Source organism: Diabrotica undecimpunctata, chromosome 8, assembly GCF_040954645.1.
Source record: "Diabrotica undecimpunctata isolate CICGRU chromosome 8, icDiaUnde3, whole genome shotgun sequence".
Lineage (NCBI taxonomy): Eukaryota > Metazoa > Arthropoda > Insecta > Coleoptera > Chrysomelidae > Diabrotica > Diabrotica undecimpunctata.
The window spans coordinates 126,058,815-126,085,324 of NC_092810.1; the positions used below are offsets into that span (position 1 = coordinate 126,058,815).

The following is a 26,510-nucleotide window of genomic DNA, read 5'->3' on the forward strand; positions in this document are numbered from 1 at the left end:
AGACAATGTTTTCTCTTAATGCACTGAAGTACTAGACTCCAGTTGTCAATGTATCGGGTTCATTAAGATGGTTAGTAATAAATACTTTAGGGTTAATTATCTACAGTACGTTCAACCAACTTACATCTCTAAACGATTAACAGAATTCGCAGAAAACCTTTCGTTGTGGTAAAAGGCACAGTAAACTGCACTGGTGTTCTCCATAATGTTTAACATTTTGCTAAATTTTAGGTATAAAATAAATATATGTACCATTAACCCGTTGTTCATAGTTTTGCATATTTTCTTACATTTTTTTTAAATTAATAGTACTCTTGCATAATGTTATTTAACCTAAATTCCTTTCACTAAGGATAATTTATATTCAAAGTAGACATACAAAGTACTAAAATATCACTTTTAACTTTTGTTAAAAAATACTTCGGAGTAAACTAGAACATTTTGTCAATTTAAATAGTGGTGGTTAGATTGACCATATTAGAGTCTGTTAGAGTGTACCGTTTCTGAGACGTCTGCGATTATGGGTTAAACTTAGGGTTTTGGTAAATATATTTAACTTTTTATTTTCAAATGAAAATACTTGTACTAAAAATAAAATAATTGTGGAAAATATTTTAATTTGTTTACGTACGGTTTCCAACCATTTCTAAACTTTTTATCAAACATAATTAAATTACAATCGACATTATTAATGATCATTAGGCTAATTTGCTTAATGTGTTTCTTTGTAAGCGGTGATATTATATTTTACCTCTCAAGCACAACAGTTCGAAAGTTTCTGTCATATTGATCTAAACTCAGTATATTGTAATTCAAACGTGTAGGTTCAAGTGACCATCATGCCTAGACGTAAGTTGGATATTCATGAATTAATTGCAAATGTGCATAAATACTTAACCATGGAAAGAGACAATGGTGGACTTTTAAAGTCATTATTATGTATAAATCAACGCGTTTGTGACGCACTCCAGATAAGTGAAAGTAAGCTTAAAACTGGAATAAAACCTGTCAGAGATTCTCAAGAAGATCTTACTGTGATTGAGTATCACGATGACAAGAAAACAACTCGTAAGCCTTCTAGGAGCATTAACTTACCAGATGGAGAAAAATTTTAAATTCTCAATATTTTGTATTGAATGCGTGAAGACAATCAACTTGTCAGTTTATATACTTTACTGGGCAAAATAAGAGAAAGAAAAGTTTCTGAAATTAAGAGGACTAGCCTCTGCAAAGTGTTAAGAGATTTAGGATTTAAATTCAAAAAATAAAATAATAAGTTAATTTTTATGCGAAAGGAGTAGTGTGGTTCACAAAAGAATTAAATTTTTGAGAGAATATACTAGACTTAATCTGAAAATGCAACATTCGTATACTTAGATGAGACATGGATATTTGCAAAGGGTGGAATTAAAAGAATTTGGCAAGCATAAAATCAATAAAACACACAGATAGTGACGGTAAAAGACATATCATTCTTCATGCAGGAGGGAAAGAAGACTTTATAGAAAACGCAGATTTGATTTTTTCTTCAACATCAAAATCTGCTGATTACCATGAAAACATGAATGCAGCTGTTTGTTAAATGGCTTGACGAGAAATTGTTACCTAGTCTGAGTGAACTATCAGTTATATTTTTAGATATGCACCTTACCATTCGGAGATTTTGGAGAAACAACCAAAACAGTCGTGGAACGTACCGAGCATAAAAAATTGATTAGTTAAAAATAATATCAATTTTTCGAAATACGCCTTCAAATCAGAGTTACTGGAAATTTTGAAACGTAATGAACAACCAACAGTTTATATAGTTGACCTAATTGTATTAAGTTATGGACATCAAGTACTACGGTTACCGTCGCCGTTGTATCACTGCCAGTTTAATCCCATCGAACATATCTAGGGTATATGTAAGACGAATTATAACAATCACGTTGGATGCAGTGGATACAGTGATGACGTAGTTAAGGAAATGTGGGAAGAAGCTCTTAAAACTGCAACTCCAGAAATATGGGCCAAAACTGTAAATGAATGTGAAAAATTAATAGAAGAGTGGTGGATCCGGGAAAATAAAATTAGTGAAATTAATCCATTGATTATTGATTGACATAATGATAGCGGTAATGAATTTAGTGACGATGGTGATGATTTATAAATTTAAATAATCAGTAAGTACACTATTATAATATTATTTATAAAATAATTGTACAGCAGGTTAACCATTATATTTATACATTTATTATTAGCCAAATAAACAATAATATTTAAAATTCCATTTGAATTTTTGTTAACTCTAACTAATAATACAGGCAAAAATATTCTAAACAAAGTAAGTAGTTAAAAAGATTATGGAGAACTTCAGTGCAGTTTACCGTGCCTTTTACTACAACGAAAAGTTTTCTGCGAATTCCATTAATCGTTTAGAGGTGTAAGTTGGTTGAATGTACTGTAATTATTCTTTCCCCTTGTATAAAAAAAGGTAATTGAGGTACATTATTGTAATATTTAATATAAATAATAAATATACAAATTCGTTGAAACAGTGCTGCCGTTTATTTGTTTGTCAAATGGCAAAGTTTTTGTTATTTCTAAGTTTTGAATTCAGGTTTCAATTATGTGTGTAAGAGTAAGTAATACAATTATAGTACATACGCACTGATTATTTAAATAAAAACTTTCACTCGTGGAGAAATTGGAGAAGAAAAGTTCCTTAAAGCCATTTAACCCATCTAGACCTAAGTGTAATTCAGTATAACCCAAAATAAACAGTACTGAACGTGTAATTATTTTATTGTTTTAAAAAATACATATTATTGACACTTTATAACATGTTCTAAATGAGCAGCTCCTCCTCTCTCAAGACAGACTTCATACCAATATTCCAGATTTCTCGTAATGTGATGAAATAAAGGTTGTCTCAAGTCCGAGAAGAAGGCTCTAACAGCATCTTTTAACTCATAGATGGTTTGTGGCGCCCGTTTAAAAACGGCAGTTTTAGCCATGCTCCAAATGTATACGTCTGGAGATGTTAAGTCTGTAGAATGTGCAGGATAGGGGAGTCGGTAAATCGTGAAATGAATTTGTTTGGAAAATGTCCCTGAAGAAATTGACGAACTGCGACAGCAGTATGGCAAGTTGCCCCATCCTGCTGGAAAAATTGGTCTCGAAATGCCAAATTACGTGCACGACAAAATTGACGTAGATCAGGGATAAAGCGTGTTAAAATTTGTATGTACCTCTGTTGATTAAGTGTGACTTGTCTTCCATTTTCTTCACACTGACAAATGAAAATGCGCTTCGTCTGAAAACCATACATTTTTCAAAAATTCAGGATTTTCATACTGTAATGCAAGAATTCTGGAGCAATATTACACTCTACTGTGATAATCCCTGGGATATAATTGTTGATGTACCTTAATCACATACAAAAATGCACCCAGCTCCTTCAGGATTATTTGCAAGGCAGTTCGTTTTAAGCCAAAATGTAACGCTGTTCTTGTCTGGCTGGCTTTTGAATTTTCCAAGATTCGCTCAAAACACGTTCATGGTTATCGTTGTTGTTAACTGTTCTGAAACGCCCTGAGTTTCCTTTTCCTTGGCACAATACATTACCCGTATTTCTAAACTTTTCAACAACCTTCAAAATTACAGCATTACGTGGAGAAGGTTTATTAAACCGTTGTGTGAATTGATCACACACGTATTGCAGACTTGCACTAGTACCTATGTCGGCCGATTTCATATGAGCGAAAATAATGCTCCACAAGAAACACTTTCTCCACTGTACTTAACACCATTTTTAACAATTAGGCCTTAATAATTAATTGTTTAAAGATTACTGGACATGTCTATACTAGTTAATTTGAATATGATTGCGCAAGAGACATCTTTGTTTCAGTTTCAGTACTGTTTTTTTTGGGCAATACTGTATTAAATCTACGAAATAGGTATTCTTTTTGTAATTGTTTTGGCATAAAAAAATCGTTTTGCTTGGTTACAAGTTTAATTTCATGAATCAAGTCCCAAGTTTCATGATAAAAATTATAAGTAAAGCTAACATAAGCCAGATCTTTCAAAATTTTCTTATATAAGTCGGGTTTAATTTTAAAATTCTTGCCCCCTTATTTTTTTGCCTCTTCTAGCCGGCTTCAATTCTATCTTGATAAGATCATAGGGAGTTCGACTTTAATATTTAATTTAAATAATTTAATACAAATCTGTGGTTGAGACAGACCAACGAAAATAAACATTCACAATAGAAAATGTATTTTTTTTATAATATAATCTATGTTATGCTTTGTGTACAGTTGGCTTTATTTTATTTACAAAGAGTGTATTGTATCCGAAATACCTACAGTGATGCTTCCAGCAAGTATCGATCCTTTGAACACAAGAATTTCTTTCAAGATAATAGAAAATCCTCTCCCCAAAATATTCAAATCCAAGCTACTTTAAACAGTAAAACGATGCGTTTTATATACTTTAACCCCTTTTTCACGTGCCATAAATATCAAAATCGCAATTTGTTTTTACGGTGAAAATATAAATAATTCATAAAATACCAAATCTGAGCTTTATGGAAAATAACCTAATAATGCGATGCTTCAAGTTTTAAAGATTCACTTCTTGAAATCTGCCTGTGTTCTTGCAATGTTCTGGTGAAGGATTTGTCATGAAAGGCTGATCATCTTTAATTCTTTGGACTAGCTAATATTTTTTTAAAATCATCCAAAATAGAATTTATCAGAAGTTAGCCACATACAAGCATAGAAGAAGCAAAAAGCAAGAAGTTGCGAAGATTATTCTTAATCAATCACACGGCAAAGGTATTTATGAGATCAACGCAAAAGAATATTCGTCGTTCCCATTATGACTTCAGAAAGGGAACACGCACTCGAGTCATCTGATTGTTAGTAAGCCTTAAAAAATATTGCTAATTGTGGTATTATTGTTAATTTAATTAATTCACAAATAGTAACAAATATTTAGGAAACCCTTTATAATTTAGTATGCGTCAGTAAAAATTTCAGGCAATTATTATACTTTAAATATCATTTATTTACCAACTGGTTAAATATATACCACTTTCACTTGTTTTAAAGGATATGCTGGTAGCATTTATTTGATAAAAGTAATAAAGTAGTAAATAGTACATATAATAACGAAGTCATTTATTTAAAGTGACAATAAAAAATATTATTATTGCATAGACAAAGGTATCAGAAACCAAAAATAAAACAGAAAAATTAAATATAATAATAAAAATGAATGAAGAAAATAATTTAGCTGTCAATAGAAATCAATTTTTAGGAAATACCATTTAAAAAATTAGTCAGGTAAGTACAGTAAAAGATTACTTAGGTAATCAAATAAGTTATCCTTAAATACTGTTGACTTAGAAATGCACCGTAAAAATACTAACAAATCCATTTTAAAGTTTTGTAGTTTAAGGGCTGGATAACTCAAATGGTAGAGTGTTTGACTATTACGTGGGAAGTTTATGTCCGGTATTTGGTACCAACTAAAGTATAGGTATATTTCTAAAAATATCCAAAGGCTCCAAGTGATTTAGCTTGCATAAAACTAGTGGTAGTGACAGACCATCGAAACCTAGCACTGTTCCTATTACCTTCTTTCATAAGAATTCATATAGGGAAATATCAGTAGTATTTTTATCTCGGCTGTTTTTAACATTATTTTTGTCCTCTCTGTGTCAGGTCGTGATTCTGCCGCGTATGTCCGATGACTGTTTTGTAAATTCTGCCTTTCTTCATTTCTTTTCCGATATTTTTATTTCTCCATATTGTTTCATTCAGGCAAACTGCGGTTTTGTTTGCTCTATACTTCCACTTTATACCTTTCACTTCCGTTTCTAGTTTTCAGTAGCTAAATAATGTGATACCTAGATATTTAAACTCCATCACTTATTTTACTATCTGATCTTCCAGCTCCAATTTACATCTTAGTAAATTTGCTGTTATATCCATGCATTTTGTCTTTTTTGGGGAAATTAACATGTTAAATTTTCTGGCGTTTATATTAAATTGGTACCGCATACGTTGTAAATCATCTTCACTCTGAGAGAATAGTATTGCGTCGTCTGCATAGGCATAGCAGATTATTTTGAGATGTTTTTCCCCCATCAGGTATCCATTTTAGTTCTTACTTTTTTTTTATTATTTCATCCATAATCAGGTTGAACAATAGAGGACTAATCTCCCTGTCTTATCCTATTGCCATATTCAATAGGGTCAGTTAATTCTTCTTGTACGTTTATTGTGTTGTTTTGGTAGATATGTCTGATTATTCCTAGAGATATTTCTCTGGCGTACAATAAGTGAATAACGTCCATTAATTTGACCCAATCAAATGCCTTCTTTAGTGCCACAAAACATAGATAAGCCGGTTTATTGTATTCTAATAATTTATCTTGCACTTGCTTCATTATAAATATAGCGCCGGTGTATGATCTTCCCGACCTAAAACGACCTAAAACTTTTTTTTATTTCTTCTTTGACAAACACAATTTATATAGGATTTGTCAGTACTGAAAGGAATATAATATCTTCGAATACTCTAACCACACAGGAATTGGGCTTTTGTTCACCGTATATAAAATTCTCCAATATTATCCAGTCAGTTCACAGATGGTAAATTGACAATCAGATTGCTACCTTAGATATATTTTATAATAAACACTACTAGACTATACCATGGATACTTACCATATATTTATCGACTATAAGGCAGCCTCTAACTCGGTAAACAGAGGAGAGCTATCTGGGGATAGAGAAAGTAATAGGCACGTCACAAAGCTGTAGAAATTATAGACTATGATGATGATATCAATACAATTAAAAGAGTAGAAAACGATATGCGAGAGGCATATATAATGTTAAAAAAGCTGACAATAAAACGGATTTTATGATAAACACAAAAAAAAGGAAATACATGATAATCACGCCACTGCTAATTCTACGAATTTGTTTACCTGGAATCTGGTCAACGTTGACAATAGCACTACCGTAGAAAGTCAGCGCAGAATTTGTCCAACAGGTGCTATTGTAGGTTAAATTCCTTTTTAAAATATTCAAATATACCAAGAAAAAAGGTGATACTTTGACTCTAACAAAATGCAATGGAAACAGTTAAGAATGTTTTGTCCGGAAGGTACTGAGGAGAGTTTATGATGACTAGAGATACAACTCAGAACTGTACAAAATAGACTAGGAATCAGATATCTTTAAATATATTAAAATGGAAGCTCTGAAGTCGGAAGGACATGTAATGCGAATGAAGCAAAATTATCCAGTAGAAAAAACACTTGTTGAAAGACCCATTGGACAGAGAAGAAGAAGAAGATCTAAAAAACGATTCATGGAATACATCGAAGCAGTTATGACAAACACGCAAATACATGCTTGGAGAAGGAAGGCCATCGATAAGGTGGAGGAAAACTCTTCAGCAGTCTAGAACTTATGTAATAAATAAAAATATACACAGAAGATACATATTAAAATCTGTTTGAGTTTAATATTTTGTGAGAATTTAGCTCCTAATGGTCATAGTTATTCAGTTAGGTCTAAGTTATTGCATAATTTTTCATTAAACTTGTTAATTAAAACTTTTTACATAAAAAAGGTGTGTAACACCTTTCTTTTTCTTTCTTTTACAAAACGAGACTTAATTCAAATTATAGCTGGTATGCTAATATCTTAGTAAACATTTTTTTTATTACAACGGAAAAATTCACAGAATAAGTAATATTACTAATAAATTAATTTAGCTAATGGCTTTTTCTTCGTTTAAGTGGTCTTTTGTTTGGAGAAAATTTTCCAACAATATCACATTTTTGATGAATAATCAATGTCTATTTATACATTTTTTTAACCTCACTGCTTCCAGGTAATTAAAACATTTTCATTTCTTTGTGTGGTTAATTCTTATTTCTGTACTTTTATTCATCATAATTATTTAATTTTGAAGAAAACGGCACGACGTATGTTTCGGTTTAAAATATTCAGTTTTAGATTGGAGTTTTAGCCACACAATTGTGTTAAGTTTAGTAGTATAATAAGTATTAAGTTAATTAAGTTTTATCCTCCATTTTCCAACAATTTTTCCTGGATGATATTTAGCTCCTGTTATAACATATCAGCGATAATAGCCTACAATGTGCGAGACCTCCAGAGAATATCTAATAAAGTATCTTTGGTTAGAATTATGCACGGTTTACATATCAATATCAGGAAAACCAAAATGATGTTCGTTTAATCCTTATTCGGGCAACACATTTTACTTACGTTAAATTTAAATTGTCTAGATTAAAAAAAAAAATGTGTTACTATGATATCCTGAAGGATTTGCACAAAATAATGCAATTCAAGAAAACTTTTGTAGAAAAAAAAAAGGAAAAAGACAGTTAATATTTGATTTCACGTATAGTGCGTCTGTATAACCGCTTAGACGTATTTCACTCTTAAAGGGATCTTCAGAACGGCTATTCACAGACGCTCTGAACGTGAAAATAAATCTTTCCTGTCTTGGTAGAAGCAACTTTAACATGGCTCTAGTATGGACGCAAATACCGACATCTGATAATAAATCCGTAAACTAATTTTTCAAAAACCAATTCAGATTTCTGCTTTAATCTGTGCCTTCTAAGAATTGCAAGGCAAAACAGACGTTGATAAAGATGTATAGATCTAGATGTATAGATGTATGTCTAGATTTGTAAAAAAATATTTATTCACAAGTAATAAACCTCCATAAAACTTATTCAAAACTACTGCAGTTAGTAGTAGTCCAATAAAGGCATATAGCAATGTAGAATTTCAATATTTTCAGTTCTCTATCCCCAGGAATTTTTTGGCTTCTTTATTTGTACACTTCACTATTCTGTTCACAATTTTTTCGTCCACAAACAAACAAAAGGAATCAACAGGTACATCTACACTTTGACCAGGGACTAACATTACTTTGGGCACTGTGCTTTTTATTATGTCGCAGGATCGCATACGTCCTGTCGGTTGTGGTTGACTCTTCCAGTTAATTCCATCCTTAGTTTCAAAAATTACACACTCTGAAATCTGGGAACTTGTGGCTACACATTTTTCTTTATTATCACTCAATACTACTTGCTGATCATCCTCTTCACTTGCTTCCGAAAGATGATTTTCAATTTCAGAGTCACTTTCAATGCCACCTATTTCTGGAGATTCTTCATCATCGGAATCCCATAAATTATTAGCAATATCTTGCACTGCTGCAGCTGATAATGGTTTTCGGGACATTTTATTCGCACTATCTACCTTCAGTGTAAGTGTAATCCAATATAAGTTTAGGAGCTTAGTTGTCGACATTAACATCAATATCAAACGACTGATAGCAGATGCCATATTTATTTCAAAATATTTATAGTTTCCTACCTGACAATATTATTGCACTCAAACAATGATAATTAGTTTTTAAAATTCATTTAGAATAGATATAACGCCTACTGTAAGCATCTCTTTAATGTTCAAATCAAAGAGATGTTTACATTGTTTGTTACACATTTAGACTTTATTATTGGATTTCCGGAATCATAAAAGTCGTTTAGATAATCCACAAAAACATTAGCTGACTGCCAAATTAACTTTTGTAATAAAGATTTAGACTTTAGGTATAAATACAAAAAGAGTCCGATGAGACCGTGTTGCCCTTTTACGTGACAAAATTCTTTCGACACAATAATTTCAAAAATGATACAGAATATTTTGAATAGTTCATGACTAAGTTGAAGGAAACATACTTCTAAACAAATTCAGTTATGCATAAAATTCAATCATTTTTTTTTTATCAGTTTATGATAAAAGAATTGGCGTCTCGGGCCCGTTGGACCCACCTTGACCGGATAAGGGTTAAAATAAATTAACAACAATTGGGGACCATCAGGTTTATTGGAGAGGCCATTGTGCTGGAAACGCGGTACAAATATCTTAAAACTATTGTCAACGGGAATAACCAACATTTAGAAGAAATTCGTTTACGCATTGAACAAGAAAAAAATATGACCATTATCAGCACGGTCAGCCTTTCTTTGGCAGATTTTCTCCCCAGTGCACTTTTCATTACGAAATGTAAAAGTTTTACTTGGTAAGGCTCGATAATACATAAATATCTTGAGGTAAATAGCCACTTAATTAACTTGGCAGTTTTCTTTGCCACTCTGAAACGTCGTCAAAGTTAACATTTGCAGCTTCTCCAGAAATTGCTCTAAATTTAATGTTATGTCTTAAGCGAAAGACTTGTCAAGCCAACCATTGAAAGCTTTAAAATTCAAATTGAGTTCTTTCGCCACCTCTAAAGCTCTTTCTTTTATTATCGGTCCAGATAATGGAATGTTCTTACTTCTCACTTTATACAAAACCAATCGTACACTATAATATCGACGTCAACACCTTCAGTTTTATTTTTTTTGTTGAACATTTCCACTTTCACTATACAACTTTTTTAAATCGGCCTTTTTCTTTAAAATGTCACCAACTTTTGTTTTTCCTATTTGAAACTTTTCGGCCAAAACTGAACACTATAATTTTTTTTTCAGATGCTTCTATCACCGATATTTTTTCTTCCAAATTTAAAAACTTTCTCTTTTAGTCAAGATATTAGACCCTTAGATCAAAATATCTAAAATGGGTTTTTCCAAATCAAACTCGATGTACTTATACCTAGTTTTATGATCATAAGTACCTACTTATATAATTAGTTTTATTGCTACTATAAGTTATGTACACATTTGGATTTCCAGAGCCACAATTTTAATCTTTTAATGCCTTTACCTGACTGGCCGTTGTTGACAGGTAAAATTACACTAATTTCTTAAAAAAACTTAAAGGAAAATATTTTTCCGGAGTCGTTGTGAAAAAAACTGTCCGTTCAGCAGGCCTTTTATGTGATAAGGCATACAATTCAGAAGAGAGATCGACAACAGAGGCCATATTTTTAGTAAAACTTCAAATCACCTTTGAACGAATATAGAATATTATAAAAACCACGAAACGATATTTAATAAAGATTAATTTTTAAGAAAAATGACAACAATATTGATTGCTAGTTGTTACCTTAAAAACACAATATATAGAATAGGACGACATAGAAAAATCAAACATTGTGGTTTGCCAAAACGACGTTATGGCTAACTTTGAAAATTGGTTAGAATTAAACGATTTAGCGTTTTCGAATTAGGTTTACACACCAGGTTCGCAGCTTTCGTACTTTACGCCTAGCATAGTGTAATTTTTGTCTTACTAGCAATTTTTATCACAATAATGGTTCTATTGTATAATAACAACTCTTCAATAAGACAAATTGCGCATCTCTTACATAATGTTAAAAGATTCTGAATCATAACAAAATTTTCAATCCTTATTACTATGTGATTTTGACATTAATTTAGGCATGAAACCTAAGGCAACGTGAAATATAAATTCTACGAACACTGCTTAAATAATTATTTAATGTCTACAATACATTCACATTAAATTCTGTTTTTATTAATTTTTGCATTATTATTTTATAACAATAAGAACTTAACTTTTTACAATTTTAATGTAAGTGTAATATTTATTTGCAAACTTTGTCCTAACTACCGGCATTACATGCAATTCAATTATAATTGAATTGAATTGACTATTTTTCAACTACAACAAACAGTATGATAAAAGTAGAATAATAGAGTTAAAAAAGTGTAGATGTGTAGAGTTTCATGTGAATTAGAAATGCGATGGGATTGTGTTCCAGTGCAGATAAATAGGTAATGCTAAACCTATCCCCATACAAATAGGTACCTCTAAGGAGCACCGCTCTAGAAGGTGTCCTTATGTTAACACACGCTTAATGATCTCATTGGACATCTGGGGAAGTCAAGGGTTGTAACAATGTACTCCATGAAGATTGACACATATAAAGAGGTGGATTCCAAAAGGTCTTAAGTCAAAAAAGTAAATTTTTCAGGAACGAATTTTTTCTATGTTTAAGAATATAATTAACTGTTACTTTGGAATAGAATCAGTCATGTAATTTGCAGGTTCAAATTCTTGTTTCAAGACAATTGAAAGTAAGATTTGAACACAAAGTCATGGCTTTTAAAAAGTTAAACATTAGTTTTTTTTTTCAAAACAACCTTAAGTCAGTGACTTAAGCACTTTTGGAAAATTCATGTACCTAGAAGACAACTTCATATTATTCATTTGTAAGTTTATTGATAATCAGAGCAGCGGTTTTTAAAATGTCAGCAAAGGTTTAATAACTATCTAAGTACATAATTAAAAATTTATTTTTATTTATCAAAATCAATTTTAGTCAAAATTTGAAAAGTAAAGTTGAAAAATCTTTAGTTCATCATACACTTAACATTGGTAAGTGCAGTATTATAAAAGTCTTTTGAATTTTCAGATAATGAAATAAATTTGAGAAGATTTTCCACATATTTTTTTTTTCATTTCACTTACATGATTCACTAATGGCATAGACTTCACTGTACTAAATACTCTCAGCAAATTGCATCCTTTTTTTATAACTTTAAAAGTACTATAATCACCACAGTAGGTATTTTTAGCTTCAATGTCTTTATTACTTTTATTTGAAAATTAAAAAAACTCGTTGTTCAAGCATTAAAAAAGGGAGCTTCTTCAATAAAACTCGTTTTGCAGAAAACATGAAATAAAAAAGTTCCCAGTCTTTTCCTAAAACTTTAACTGTAGCTGAAGATGCAAACACTTCGTAGTACTCTTCTGGTTCAACTATTAATTCTTTATAGCTATGTCCCCTGATTGTAAAGCAATGCTGAATATCACTAAAAGCTCTGGAAGTCTGCACATAACTAAGTAGGAAACCCAAAACATTTTGATTTTTATTTTGTCCACTGCAAGCATCAGAAAACAGTTGAAGTGTCAATGATGTCGCTGGAACATTTTTAAACTTGTCTTCCAAAATCACCAAAAAGTTATACAGAGCTGAAACCACTTCATTGGAGCCTCGTCCAATCTGGTTTTCAGTCCATGTGGACACAAAAGTATTAGTATAATCTTGTGTATTTTTCATCAATACAAAAGTAATGTTATAAACCCAAATTTGTCGAGACTAAAATACCTCACCAACTCTTAGTTTTGGAAGAGGATAGTTTTGTTCCATGAGAAAAGATACCTTAACTATATTAGCTTCTGTTCTTTTAAGCAGTTCATAAAATTTATTAACTCGTAACTTGTGCAATCTGTACTTAGTAATAAGGGAAGCTTTTTCTTGAAGGTCTTTGCATAAATTTATTTCACTTTTTGTTAGATCACAAAATGAAGAAACATCTGTCTTTAGACTGCCAAAACTTAGATTGAATTTCGTCTGGAAACATGCAAGTGACTCTGATTGACAAGTTGAAGTTGAAGTTGAAGTGACAAGTTGTTCTGATCAGCAGCAGTCTTACGTGAGTAGATTTTATCATCACCTTTATGAGCACAAATAATGCAAGGATCTGGATGAGCTTCTTTACTATTTCTTGCGAATTTCTTGAGATTTTTGTCCCACAGGTCTTTTTGCACTATTAATGTCGTTTACAGATACTGAAAAATCACTTGTTACAAAATCTAAACTCATTTTATACTTATAACACACGTTTTCGATTACTCACTTGTTTCACCTCAAACAGTCAACATAACCAAAAACTCACAGCAAATAGATGCTAACAGCTGGAATCGCGCATGCGCAAACACTCAACAGATGACTTAAGCCTGTTAGGAAAAGAACAATGCATGACTAAAGTACTTTTGGAAAACATTACTGATTTGTAATCTGTATAGTATACTTGACTTAAGCTGTTATGGTATGAATTGTTTTTCTAATGTTAGAAATGATGCACTAGAATCAGATCCAACTTAAACCTCAAAATGTGAAAAAAATGACTTAAGCCCTTTTAGAATCCACCTCTTTATATATTATGCTGCTATATGGCAGGATTTTGAACTATCAATAAATGTCATAAACAAGTGAGTTAAAAGAAAATTAAATTTCTCAATTATTATACCGATGGACCAAAAACACATAAATTTTCTATATTTTAAGCTACTATTAACAAATTTTTGTGACCAAGACTGCCTAATAAACGCCCAGTCCATATTATTTATTGCTTCTGACAGCTAAGCTCTACTAAAGGGTCTGAAGAGTAATGAGTTGTAAATTTAAATCGAAAATATACAGCGTTACGGGGAATCTAGTATGGTACTGAAAGAAAAAGAAGTAAGATAACAGCTGCTTCCTTAAGTTTACTTCTTTTAGTATCCGTTTCTTGTCCCACTGTTGATGCATCTTTCCTTTGGACTCTATATTCATTGTTACACGCAAGCTTTTACGGGTTCCAATACTGCACTTGATATCTTTACTTTGGTCTAGTTTTCTGTAATACAGCATCTCAGATATTAAAATTGAGTAAATCTCTCTCAAGGTGTCTCAATGTTTTGTTGATCTATCTGTAGAAAACCAGGAGGCTAAATATCAAAAATTTGGCCGTATCGAGATTTATTTTTAGTCCTATTTCTTTTCCTATAATTTTTATGCAATTCAACCACTCTTGAAGGCCCTGGATACTATCGCTCAAGATAACAGTGTCGTCAGCATTTGGAATACTACTAATCAGTACATCATTGATTTTTACTTCAAACTTTTTATCTTGAAAAGGCCGTTTGAAAGGTATATCCGAGTAGATATGAAACAACAGCGGGGATATAATGCATCTCTATCAGACGCCTTGTTAAATATAGTATTTATCGAGTATGTAGTATCTATCGATGAGTATTTATAAAGACTGCTTAGTGAAAAATAGTCGCGTTACTTTTGAAGTATATTTAAGGCAACGAGAACCTCACGGGTACCAAGTGAATTCCTAAAACTAAACTGGGTTTCATCTAGGTCCACTTCGCATCTTCTATAAACTATGCAAAAACGAATTTTCTATTTGTAAGGTGTGTGACATTCCTAAGGTATTTCACCAGTAGTATAAGCATCGTTAAAAAGTTTAACTAGAACACTGATATGGTCGTCGTGTATCATTTTTAAGAGTTTAGTTGGAATTTTATCTGGTCCAGTTGCTTTCTTGTTTTTGGCTGATTTTACTTCTGATGAGGAACTTCAGATTTTAAAATATCAACGATTCTAGAAACATAGATAGAAACCCTAAGGTTGCTATCTGGGTATTTCACCCCCGAGGGTGCTTTGTTGAGTCCATTATCGGAAGATCCGTTAACATATTGGCTGATGACTGACATCAAGTCATTCTCTATTATTAATCATTTAGTTGAATTTAGGTCCTTATAGCCGATCATATGGATGATGCAATAATAATATTTGAAAAATTATATCACGTTTCCTTGGAGTTCGGACTAAAGATTAATATGAACAAGACGCAAATAATGACTAATCTGGTGCTAAATCGAAATATTGCTGTTGATGGAAGGGATATTGTGCAGACTAGATCGTATAAGTACCTAGGACATGGAATTCGGTTGGGAAGAGATAACCAGATATGTGAGCTCCTACGTCGCATAGGGTTAGCCTGGGCAGCGTTTGGTAAATTAAACTATGTATTTAAATCGGATCTACCCATATGCCTCAAAAGGAAAATCTTTGACCAATGTGTGTTACTTGTACCCACTTATGTAGCGGAAACATTAAAACTCACAAAAAAGGTAGTTAATAAGATTTGCGTGACTCAGATGGCTTTGGAGTGCTAGATGTTGGGTGTCTCTCTGAGAGACCGAATCCCAAATGAATAAATACCTCGTAGAACAAAAACAACAGACGCTATCGAAAAAATCGCGTCGTTAAAATGGAATTGGACAGTACACGTCGCCAGATTATCAGACAACCGATGGACAAAACGTATTTTATAGTGGAGACCAAGAAAAGAAGCAATGCGGAGCAGAGGACGCCCAGCAACTAGATGGACTGACGACCTGAAGCGTGTTAGCAATAACTCGATGCAAGCCTCAGAAGATAGAGACAGATGGAAAGAGCTGAGGGAGACCTGTGCCCAACAGTGGAAGCATACAGGTTGATGATGATGATGAATTGAATTTAATCTAATCATATGTAATTTGAATTCACCATTTTTGCAATGAGAAAGCTCGGCATCCAGCCATTATCCGTAATATTACATATTACTTTGACAGGAAAATGTTTGATAAGAATAAAACTCACATTTTTTTAGACAAGTAAGTCCAGCGAAAGAGTCTTTTTCAGACGGAGACAAACCCCGTGGTAAATTTAATTAATGTTACATAAAAACATAGCCCCAAAAAGGGAGCACCCAGGGTATAGAAACCTTATGGTGGAGGGCGTCTGGCCACGCAGAAGACTCGTAGAGTTTGCCTTAATATGTCCCATATTTTTATGCTTTAACACGTCCTTATATGGGCATTATCAGAGCAATCAACAATTACAATTTTCATAAATTGTAAAAGGCGGGGCGATACGCGTCGGAGTGCGTATTAGGTCCAATCCAATAGCCCACGACGACCAAAATTTCAGCACTTTCTTCTTGATTTACCGTACCCTGTATGTTTGTCCCGTTATCTTAAAATAATTCAGTTATATAGTTACTTCACGTTTCATCTTAGTAAACTAAGCAAATTCTCATCAACAGAATCCAGTAAAATCTGGTTAACGATACTGACATGTCAATTAAAAAAAATTCCGATATTGAGGAAGTAAAAACGTATCAAGGACGCATAATTTATAATTTAATAATACCACAAACACACAAAAAGGTAATAGTTTGATGTTAATGTACGATTACCATACCTCCTTTCAGTACCTCTCGCTTAAGAAGTATAGTAAGTAACTGATGCCACTAAGATTAAGGTAAAGTTAGTCCAAACCGTCAAGAAATGATTTACCGTCAATTCACAGAAAACATACTATTTTGCAGGTTATATCAGTTTTATATTTGTTTAAAAATTGTATAAAAGTTTATACAAAAGATTCCCAACTAGTACAAATATTGTTTCATCTTATTTTGCAACACCCTGTGGAATTTCTTACAAATAAACGCTACATCTTATTAATATTACGAGATTGCTTCATTGTTTCTCAACATTTACGAAAAAAAAAAATCAACCCGATATCTCTATTATCAAAATAAAGTACATTCAAAGCATAACGTGATTTTATTAAATTGTAATACTCATTAATTGAATATATGTAGGTAGTTGGCTATGAAAAATAAAAAATTTGACAGGAGAGTTGCAGACTGACAATATTGTTTACACCTCAACATGTTTTACGTGTGGTCCGTGATTGTTTGGACGAGGTTACTACAACAACATAAACGGGCCACCCTGCAGCCCTGATCGAAATCTCATAGAGAATTTGTGGGATATTATTGATCGTCAATTCAGGAGCCTCACGGGCACCATATGTATCTTTTGAAAACGTAGAAGTTATGGTGGGAGAAATTTGAGATGCATTAGATCAAGACCAAATAGGACGCTTGATTTTGTTAGTATGCTTAGTCGCTGTGAAGAAGTAATTAGAAATAGAGGTAGAAATATTATTCCACAATGAACTATTAATAATAGTTATTTTTTTAAGTGTTTTTGAGAGAGAGAACTTGTTAAAGATTAGCTAAATTATGTTTTCTTAGGCTTTTGTTGTCAAATATTAACACAGTTTATGTAAGTAGTGTTTTTTTTTCTTTCATTCACTTTAAATGTCCATAAAAACTTGTTGCATTAAAAGTTTTGTATCATCTTTTATAATGAAGGTATCGAGATGTATGGATATGTTGAGAAAAGCTGAATTATCTCGTAATATTAATAGGATGTGGCGTTACTTTCTAATAAATTCCACAGTGTGTTGCAAAATACTATGAAAAAACACAACTTTATTTTTCATTCCGTATGTGGGCAAAACGTAGACATTTCTCAGAAAACAATGTTACAATAATTCCTTAGAAATAGACCTATAATATGAAGACAATCATCCAAATCCAATCCACTGGTTAGAAGAAAAATAGCTTCAAACTTATGATGCAATTAAAGCGGTGCATTAGTTATGGAGGGTAGTGTATATACATATATAGCGCTGGATTGAATCAGCCCCTTTCTATAGCAACAAGATTGTAGTACATAAAAGCAGGCTTAAAACAGTATTACGAATACTTCCGATAAACAGTTCTAAATACCCAGAGATAGTTTTGGTAGATAAAACATTTTAACAACAGTGTAAGATCCAGAAAAAAATGAAAAAGCATTGATATAAAAACAGCAATCGACTAAGTTAATGATGTCAACAATTATTGACAATAATTTGGCAAATACGAACAAGAAAAGAAAATATTTTATTACAAAGACAATCAACTTCATAACTGAATTTTGTCGAGAATATTAATTTTGGGACCCCAAAAAAAGAATCAAAAAAGTTTACCACTTTTACCCCTAAAACCTCCCTTAGAGGGGGGTAAGAAAACAAAAAAATCTATTTACACAGAATCCGTACACCGCAGAAAAAATGTTTTAATTAAAAAATGTAGCTGAGATCATTTTAAACAAAAATGTTTATAAGCATTTCTTGTGTAAAATGAACCGTTCTCTTAGAAGCAAAGCTTGAAGCCACCGTCGATTGTAATACATAAATATTTAAGTTAAAGTTTATTTAGCAGTAAATGGTTGAGTTCAATTAGTATCGACTATAAACATCCTGGGTTAACCAATAATAGTATAAAAGGCCCGATTTCAGGTAAAATTTAAATATGTTTCCTGGTAAAATTTGTCAATCTTCATTTCTTAATGTTGATTTAATTGCGTACAATCCAAACTCATTAGAATTTCATTAATACAGATAAGGCTTATATTGACGAAACGGTACTGATAAGAGGGTTTTTCGAATTCGATGGTACTATGCGACGGGTTTGCTAATTACCTTTTAAGTGGTTAAGGTATTTATATAATAAGTTTATGGAACTGAACACCAACCAGTATTTAAATACGAGTTCTTGATAAAATTTGTTTGTCTTTATGTATCACGGGAAGTGTTAAGTAGTATTACTCATTTTATTCATTACGTATTCTATTATGTGGCGTCTGTGGGATAATAATAATGGGGCTTCTTCTAGTGTTCCGGTAAAGACGAAACATTTATCTGTAGATGCAAAGCAAATTGTAAAAACTATATACAGTACCTTACTTAAAAGAGGACTTGACACAGCTTCCGCTACGAGAGAAATATGCTATTTGACAAATAAGTTTATTATGATTGACTTCAATTAGTACCGACTATAAACATCCTGGGTTAACCGATAATAGTATAAAATGCCAAGTTTCAGGTAAGATTTAAATATGTTTCCTGGTAAAATTTGTTAATCTTCATTTCTTAATGTTAAATTAATTGCATACAATCCAAAGTCATTTTAATTTCATTAATACAGATAAGGCTTAAATTGACGAAATTGTACTGATAAGATATTTTTACTGTGGTTTACTGACCACAGTAAAAAATAATTACATCAAATCCCATAGAAACAAAAAAAAACGTAAAGATTTCAGTTCCACCAAATATATGGACTTAGCCGATAAGGACTTGATACGTCGAAAGGTCTATACCATGTACGAAGAGCAACGCATACCTACATTAAGAGCTCTGAAGCAACGGCTCAATATGGCGTTATGAGTATATACAACTTAGATAAGAAAATTCCGTTCTGAAAATCGTCCGATAATTTATCTTGACGAGACATGGTAAAGGATTTGCCGATTCCTCCGGTAAATGTAAGACAAAAGCTCCGTCAAATAAAGGGAAAAGAATAACAATTTTACATGCTGGATCAGAAAATGGTTGGGATCCAAATGCCCTGTGACTTTCTCCAAAGAATATTAAAGACTCCTGCGTCGATTACCATGAAGATACAACGGCAGAACTTTTTGAAGAATGGTTCAAAAATAATCCTATGCCAAACATTCCTTAGAATAGCGTGATAGTAATGGACAATGCAAGCTATCACAGTCGCCAACTAAGTAAGGCTCCAAACTCGAATAATACTAAATTGGAAATTCAAAATTACATGGAGAAGAATGATATGTTAAATCTACAGTTATATCAAGAAATACAAAAGTAAAACTCTACAAAACAATAATACGCCCAGTCCTAACATATGGTTCAGAAACCTGGACTTTAACAAAAAGTAATGAAAACATGTTAGGATGTTTCGAAAGAAAAATACTAAGGCGCATCTATGGAGCGGTAAATGAAAATGGTGTCTGGAGAAGACGATACAACTTCGAACTCTATAGGATATACCAGGAACCAGATATCGTAAAACACATAAAGATAGGACGTCTAAGGTGGGTAGGCCATGTTATGCGGATGGAGCAAACCGACCCAGCTAGAAAAACGCTCCTTGATAGACCTATTGGTCAAAGAAGAAGAGGAAGACCCAGAACAAGATTCCTAGATAACATCGATGAAGACATGAGAAATATGGAAATACGTGCTTGGCGGAGGAAGGCGATGGATAGGGACGACTGGAGAAAAATTCTTGGGGAGGCTAGGACCCACACAGGGTTGTAAAGCCAAAATGATGATGAGAATGATATGTATTTTGAAGAATGTTATACCAAACCGTTTTAAAGGCATTTTCTATAAAAAAATTATATGTTTGTGATACATTGGCAGAGGAAAAAGGACATAAATAAACAAATGCGGCTTCCACCCTATTCTTGTATGTTTAATCCCATAGAACATAATGTGGCATGAATTGAAGTCTAACGTGAGGTCACAAAATATTTCTCACAAAGTATTTTGTTTATAAATCCGTGTAAAAATGCCAACATAAATGTTTATAAGCTTAAAATCACAGTACTTTTGTAAACCTATTTTACGATATTTGATATACACTTTATAATCGTTAAATGATCTTTCAAAATTTATGTAAACCCAAAAGTTTAAGCATAATAATATTGTAGATAAAAGCTTTATGAGATAAACAATTTCAATTTTGTTTGTATATTGTTTATAAGTAAAAAATGACGTTTGTTATTTTGCATGTTTTGTTTATTACATAATATTATCACCAATTTTTTTAAAAGCAGTTTTAAAATATCTGTATCAAAGAATGTCACGAAAAAGCTTTTATTTTGGTAATTTCTCTGCTCTATAAGGCGTTACAAGTGGTTACTATTATGTCAGTTTACTTCGTAAATGCCGGCCGGTGGCTAAATGTAAAAGTAAAGGTAAAAAGTTGTAGAATATAAAAACTATGTCAAAATATTTGCTAAATCTTTTTTTAATTCTCTATTTGTTTCGTCAACGGTGAATTAAAAACCTGTATTTTTATTATACCATGTTAAAAGAGAGATTTACAAACTTAAATTAACAAAGTATTTACCTGCGGCATTACTTTTCTGCAAAATTGTTTTTGGTATCACAACATCATTTTCAGGAAAACATACAAAAGCAGATAAAGTATGTATCTCATCTATGCAATATTGGTTGTTCGTAAAAGACTGATTAAAGTTCGGAACAAACAATTTTCCGTCCTCTTGAACATAGTAGGCATCCTTAGGAATATTATTGTTTAATCTAAATAACAAGCACGTTATATCTGTAATTCTAAACTTTGTTGATTGATCGACAGTTCCCACAAAGAAGGTTTTGTTGAATACCGGTACTATGAAGGGTTCACTTGAATTATTAACTTTGCACTGTTTTCCCACGAGGATATAACCAACAGGACAACATTTTCTGATACAGTTTACACTTAAATCACAGTTATCAAAGTTTCTTGAAACGTTGCCCCTGTTTTTGATGCTATCGGCACTTGTAAACAAACAAATAATGAGGAAAATGAGCTCATAGAAACACATTGTAGTTGAAGTCATTGTTTATAGAAGTAATGTGACACCGGTTGTTAGTTTATTATCTCGATGCTGGTACGAAACTAAACTGTATATGCAGGAAAGCTGGATTTTCGAAATATAATAATAATGATTAAAAAAATAGCGAGCGTCAAGAAACGTTATCGAGTGAAAACCACGATAGTCTGTGGGCCAGAGCGCGGATGAATGCAAAGGTAACGAAACGACGCATGGGAGAAACTGCAAGGTTGTCTTCGGGGAGAGGACGTTGACACTTACGAAAAGTAGAGAAACAAATGTATAATCGTTGGGTAAGGCAAGTATTTTAATTTTGATTTTGCAAAACGCAAATAATACCTTTGTACGATATAAATAAACTAAATGGTTATAATTAAACAAATGTAAAAAAATTTAAAATAAAAATGATCAAAAAATTTAACCTATAAGGGTGTAAAAATTTAAAATTTTAAGCTTTTTAGATTTTCAGATTGGAAATCAAAACATAGGCAAAATATAGGCATATTATACGTCTTAAGTACTGGTTTATAAATTATGGTTTATATATAAACTCGGGTCGGTTGGGCCCATCGATATAATAAACTAAGGATGGAGCATATTAAAATTTTTACATGTAGCTGATAGGACGACGGAACTGACGTCACGTTACTAGCTACAATGTCCGATGTGAATTTGACAGGTGACTAATTATTTACCGATATTTTAATGTTAAATAGGTAATATTATGTGTTAAGTCAATAATTTAATGTATTCTTTTTGGTAAATAAATAAATTCATTAAATTTTTAATATTTTGCATCAGTGGCGTGCGATGCGCAACTACATACCTGTAAAATATATGTTTTTATTTTATAAAAATAATATTTTTTTAATTTTACAATGTTACACGCGATTATATATTTATTCAAATGTAAATAACAACGAAAATAAATAATTGTTGTACATATATTATGTACCAAGACAATTTTTTTTACACCACTGACATTCCGGAAACCAGATCGGGCATTGTTAATAGCTGCTTTGGACGCAAGTATTTATTCATAGGTTCCATCCCTATTATATTATATCGATGGTTGGGCCAGATGGTCAAAGTTTAATTCTGACGTGACTGTCGGTAAGCATTGGATCTGCATTCAAAACCTTAGTTAAGACCGGAACCATTTGTCAACTGGCAGCTGACGTATAACAGGTGTTTATGTAAATATATTGATACACAGAGTGCAGTCAGAAAATTCTTTTGCGACACTTTTAGCTTGGTGAGGGTAAAATAACTTATATCGGGACGTATAAAACGTTGTTGAAAAGGAGAGGAGAAAGCGAATATGTGAGACAGAGAAAACTTATTTTTACTTTAAGCAGAAGTTTGATCGGTTGGACCAGATGATCAAAGTCCAATTCTGTCGGTCACTGTCGGTAAACATTGGATCTGCATTACCGGCAATTATAACGTTAAAATGTTACTCTAGAGTAAAAATTACCATTATAATTTTACTCTAGTGTAAAAATGTAACGGAGTAAAAATTTAACAACAAATTTATTTAAAAATTCCTTTATAAAAGGTATAATATTAAAAACCATATTGGGCTACAACATAGGACGTTGATGAACAATTAGTTGCTATCAACAAGTCCTCGCAGACACTTTGTCTCAGGACTAGCAACCTCCAGTGGAGGATGTCACATATTTTTACAGTAGTTTAGTTTGACTGTTACATTGGCATTTTATAATGAATATTTCAGCTAAAATAACAGCCTTGGGATTGATCGAACAAAAAGATTTGTCGATATTCTTCGGAGACCTGTTCCAAACTTGTATAATGTTCTACTGTAATTACTTGCTCCCCAGTTGTTTGAACCACATTTGAGAAGGTTTTGGTATTAATGTTAATATGATCATTAATGACAAATAAGTTAATATGGCAATTATTTAGTTCCCGCACAATTTCGTATCCATCGGTAATTTTGTTTTTGGCGACTGTTGTTTACAAAAACAGAACCAATTAAATTTTTAATAAGATTCATTTTTTATACCACATAGAACCTAACGCATTTTTTAAAATTATATCATTTGAGAGAATAATGTATTATTAGTTTCAAGGTCAGCAGGTATGATTTAATAACATCATGTAATACGGAAACTTCTTTTAATGTTATTCATTCGTTCAACAATGGGAAAATAGGAAAGGAAAAAATTAACTATATACTTAGATAATTGAGATTAATCATATCATAGTACAAACATAAAAAATGTAGTGGAATAATATGACTAATAAAGTAGTAAGTATATAGTATAATATAAGTAGTAGATTGTAAGCAGTTTAGCAAGTTTAGTTACCTGCAGTTGTTCATAGCTCTCTCTATTGCCCAAAGTTCTATGGTGTCGAATGCCTTTTCATAATCAACGAAACCAATGTATAAGTTTAAGTCATATTCATTGGCTTGCTCTATTAGCGTTCTGACTGTACGAAGATGATTCACTGTACTGTAACCTTTCGGAATCCTGCCTGATCTACCGGTTGATAGCTATCGAGCTTTGACGTTTACCTGTTGGTTATTACTCTCATAAACAGTTTGTACATTTGGGACAGCAGGAAGATTAGCCTATAGTTCTTCAGATTTCCCCTGTCTCCTTTTTTGTAGAGAAGTATTGTCAAACTTTCATTCCAATTATCTGGGACTTCTCCTCTGTGAACACATTCGTTGAAAAAAATTTTCAATTCTTCGTGAATAATTTCACTTCCCTCCTTCAACATTTCTAGAAGTATTCCATCTCGGCTCGGAGCCTTATTGTTCTTTAGTTGTGCCATAGCTTGCTTTATTTCGAAGGATTCTATGTTGGGGAGTATTTCTGAGTTACCATTCGGAAACTTTCTCTTAAGATCTTCCTTTGCACTGTTATCTGGGTTCTTGTTAGAGGAATATAAATCGAGGTAAAATGTTTGAGTAACTTTTAGAATTTCGTTCTTTTCTCTTATTTGTTTTCCATCTTTATCCTTCAATAATATTATTATAGGCTTCCCCAAGTTTGATCTTAAGAATTTCAGGTCTTACTTAAATCTTCCTTTACTCCCTTCTTTATTTGTTTATTCAATTATTTGAAACCATCGATGTTTCGCTTTACTTCGCTTAGAAACGTGTGTCTCTTTTCTATCAACCGTTTTGTTCCATCACTTTTTTGTCTTCTTTATTTTTCATTTTCTTTGCAATTTAAGAGCTTTTATTACAATTCTTTATTAATTGTGTTCATGTTGAAATATTCTTGTTGATAATGTTCTACAAATTCTTTTCTTAAGACTTCTCTGTACTCATCTCCCTTCTGCCGCATTTTAGTTTGATCTATCTGATTACAATAATTATGTGACCTGTTTCTACTGGTTTTCGTCTGTTTAACAAGAATCCTTACTCTTAAAAGTCGATGATCGCTGCCAGTTGTGAATCGATTGAAAGCAGTTATATCTTCAAAAATATCTTTGTTCCCACACAAGAAGTAATCGATCTCGTTTTTCGTCTTTTTATTAAGAAATATCCACGTCTATTTTCGGTTTGCTGGTTTCTTGAAGTGTGTGTTCATGGCATATAAATTTTGTTGTTCTAAGAAGTTATCTAATTTTTCTCCTCATTCGTTTCGTGTGCCATAACCATGCATGTATTTTAGTTTCAGTATTTTCTTCTTTTTTACCTAATTTTGTGTTAAAATCTCCCATAATGATGGTATACTTTGTATTATTTTCTTCTAATGCTGTTATCAAATCTTCGACGAACATTTCAACTACCTCTTCCTGAGGTGTTGTTGTGGGAGCAAACACTTGTATAACCTTGATCTTGGTTTTATTATCTAGGTCTATTATAATATAAGCTACTTTATCAGAAACGCTTTTATATGTAGAAATGTATGGTGTGAGATACTTTTTGACAAGAAATCCTACTCCACCATATGTTTCGTCTATTTTCCCTGTATAGTATAGGCGATTTTCAGAGTTTAGATGCATACTTTTTTCGCTTCTTCTTTTCACTTCTGACAGTCCTACAATACCCCATTTTATCTTTGATAGTTTTTTTCTAATTCGTAGACCTTTTCATCTTAAGCCATTGATTGGATGTTGTATGTGACTAGTAGTAACTTTTTTTGTTTGTTCGTATCTATTTTGGCGAGTTTTGTTGAGCTTGTGCTTCCTCCAGAATCCACAATTCAATAAAATCACGTTATGCTTTGAACGTACTTTTCTTTTTTGATAATAAATCTATATCGAAATATTAATATGATGTAGCGTTTGCTTTTAATAAATTCCACAGGGTGTTGCAAAATAAGATAAAAAAACAAATTTATTTTTACACCCCGTATATGGGTAAAACGTTGACACTTCCTAAAAAACCCTAATACAGTAATTTCTTAGAAATAGATCTGCAATGCAAAAAAAATATTCAATTCAAATCAAAGATTCAAAAGAAAAATACCTTAAAAATTATGTTACAGTTGAGATGGTGTGTTAACTTTGGAGAGTAGTGTATCACGTAATGATTTGAACGTACTTTTCTTTCATGATAATAGAGAATTTTTTAGATTAGATTAGATTTTTACGAAAGTATTAAAAAAGGATGAAGCGATGTCGAAATATTAA

The 26,510-nt window shown here is 32.1% G+C and overlaps 1 protein-coding gene across 16 annotated transcripts in view; it reads right to left on the reverse strand.

Moving 5' to 3' along the window:
• LOC140447973 (G-protein coupled receptor Mth2-like) overlaps window positions 1–26,510 on the reverse strand; it is a 347,198-nt gene that overhangs the window by 78,821 nt on the left and 241,867 nt on the right. The window contains exon 1 of one of the 16 annotated variants that reach the window (XM_072540961.1): window positions 21,407–22,051. The exons of the other annotated variants lie outside the window; for them this stretch is intronic. Within the exon in view, the coding sequence (XP_072397062.1) occupies window positions 21,407–21,899 (493 nt within the window). The 5' untranslated portion in view covers window positions 21,900–22,051. Of the gene's footprint in view, window positions 1–21,406; window positions 22,052–26,510 lie in introns of those variants that run through there. 16 annotated transcript variants of the gene reach the window in all.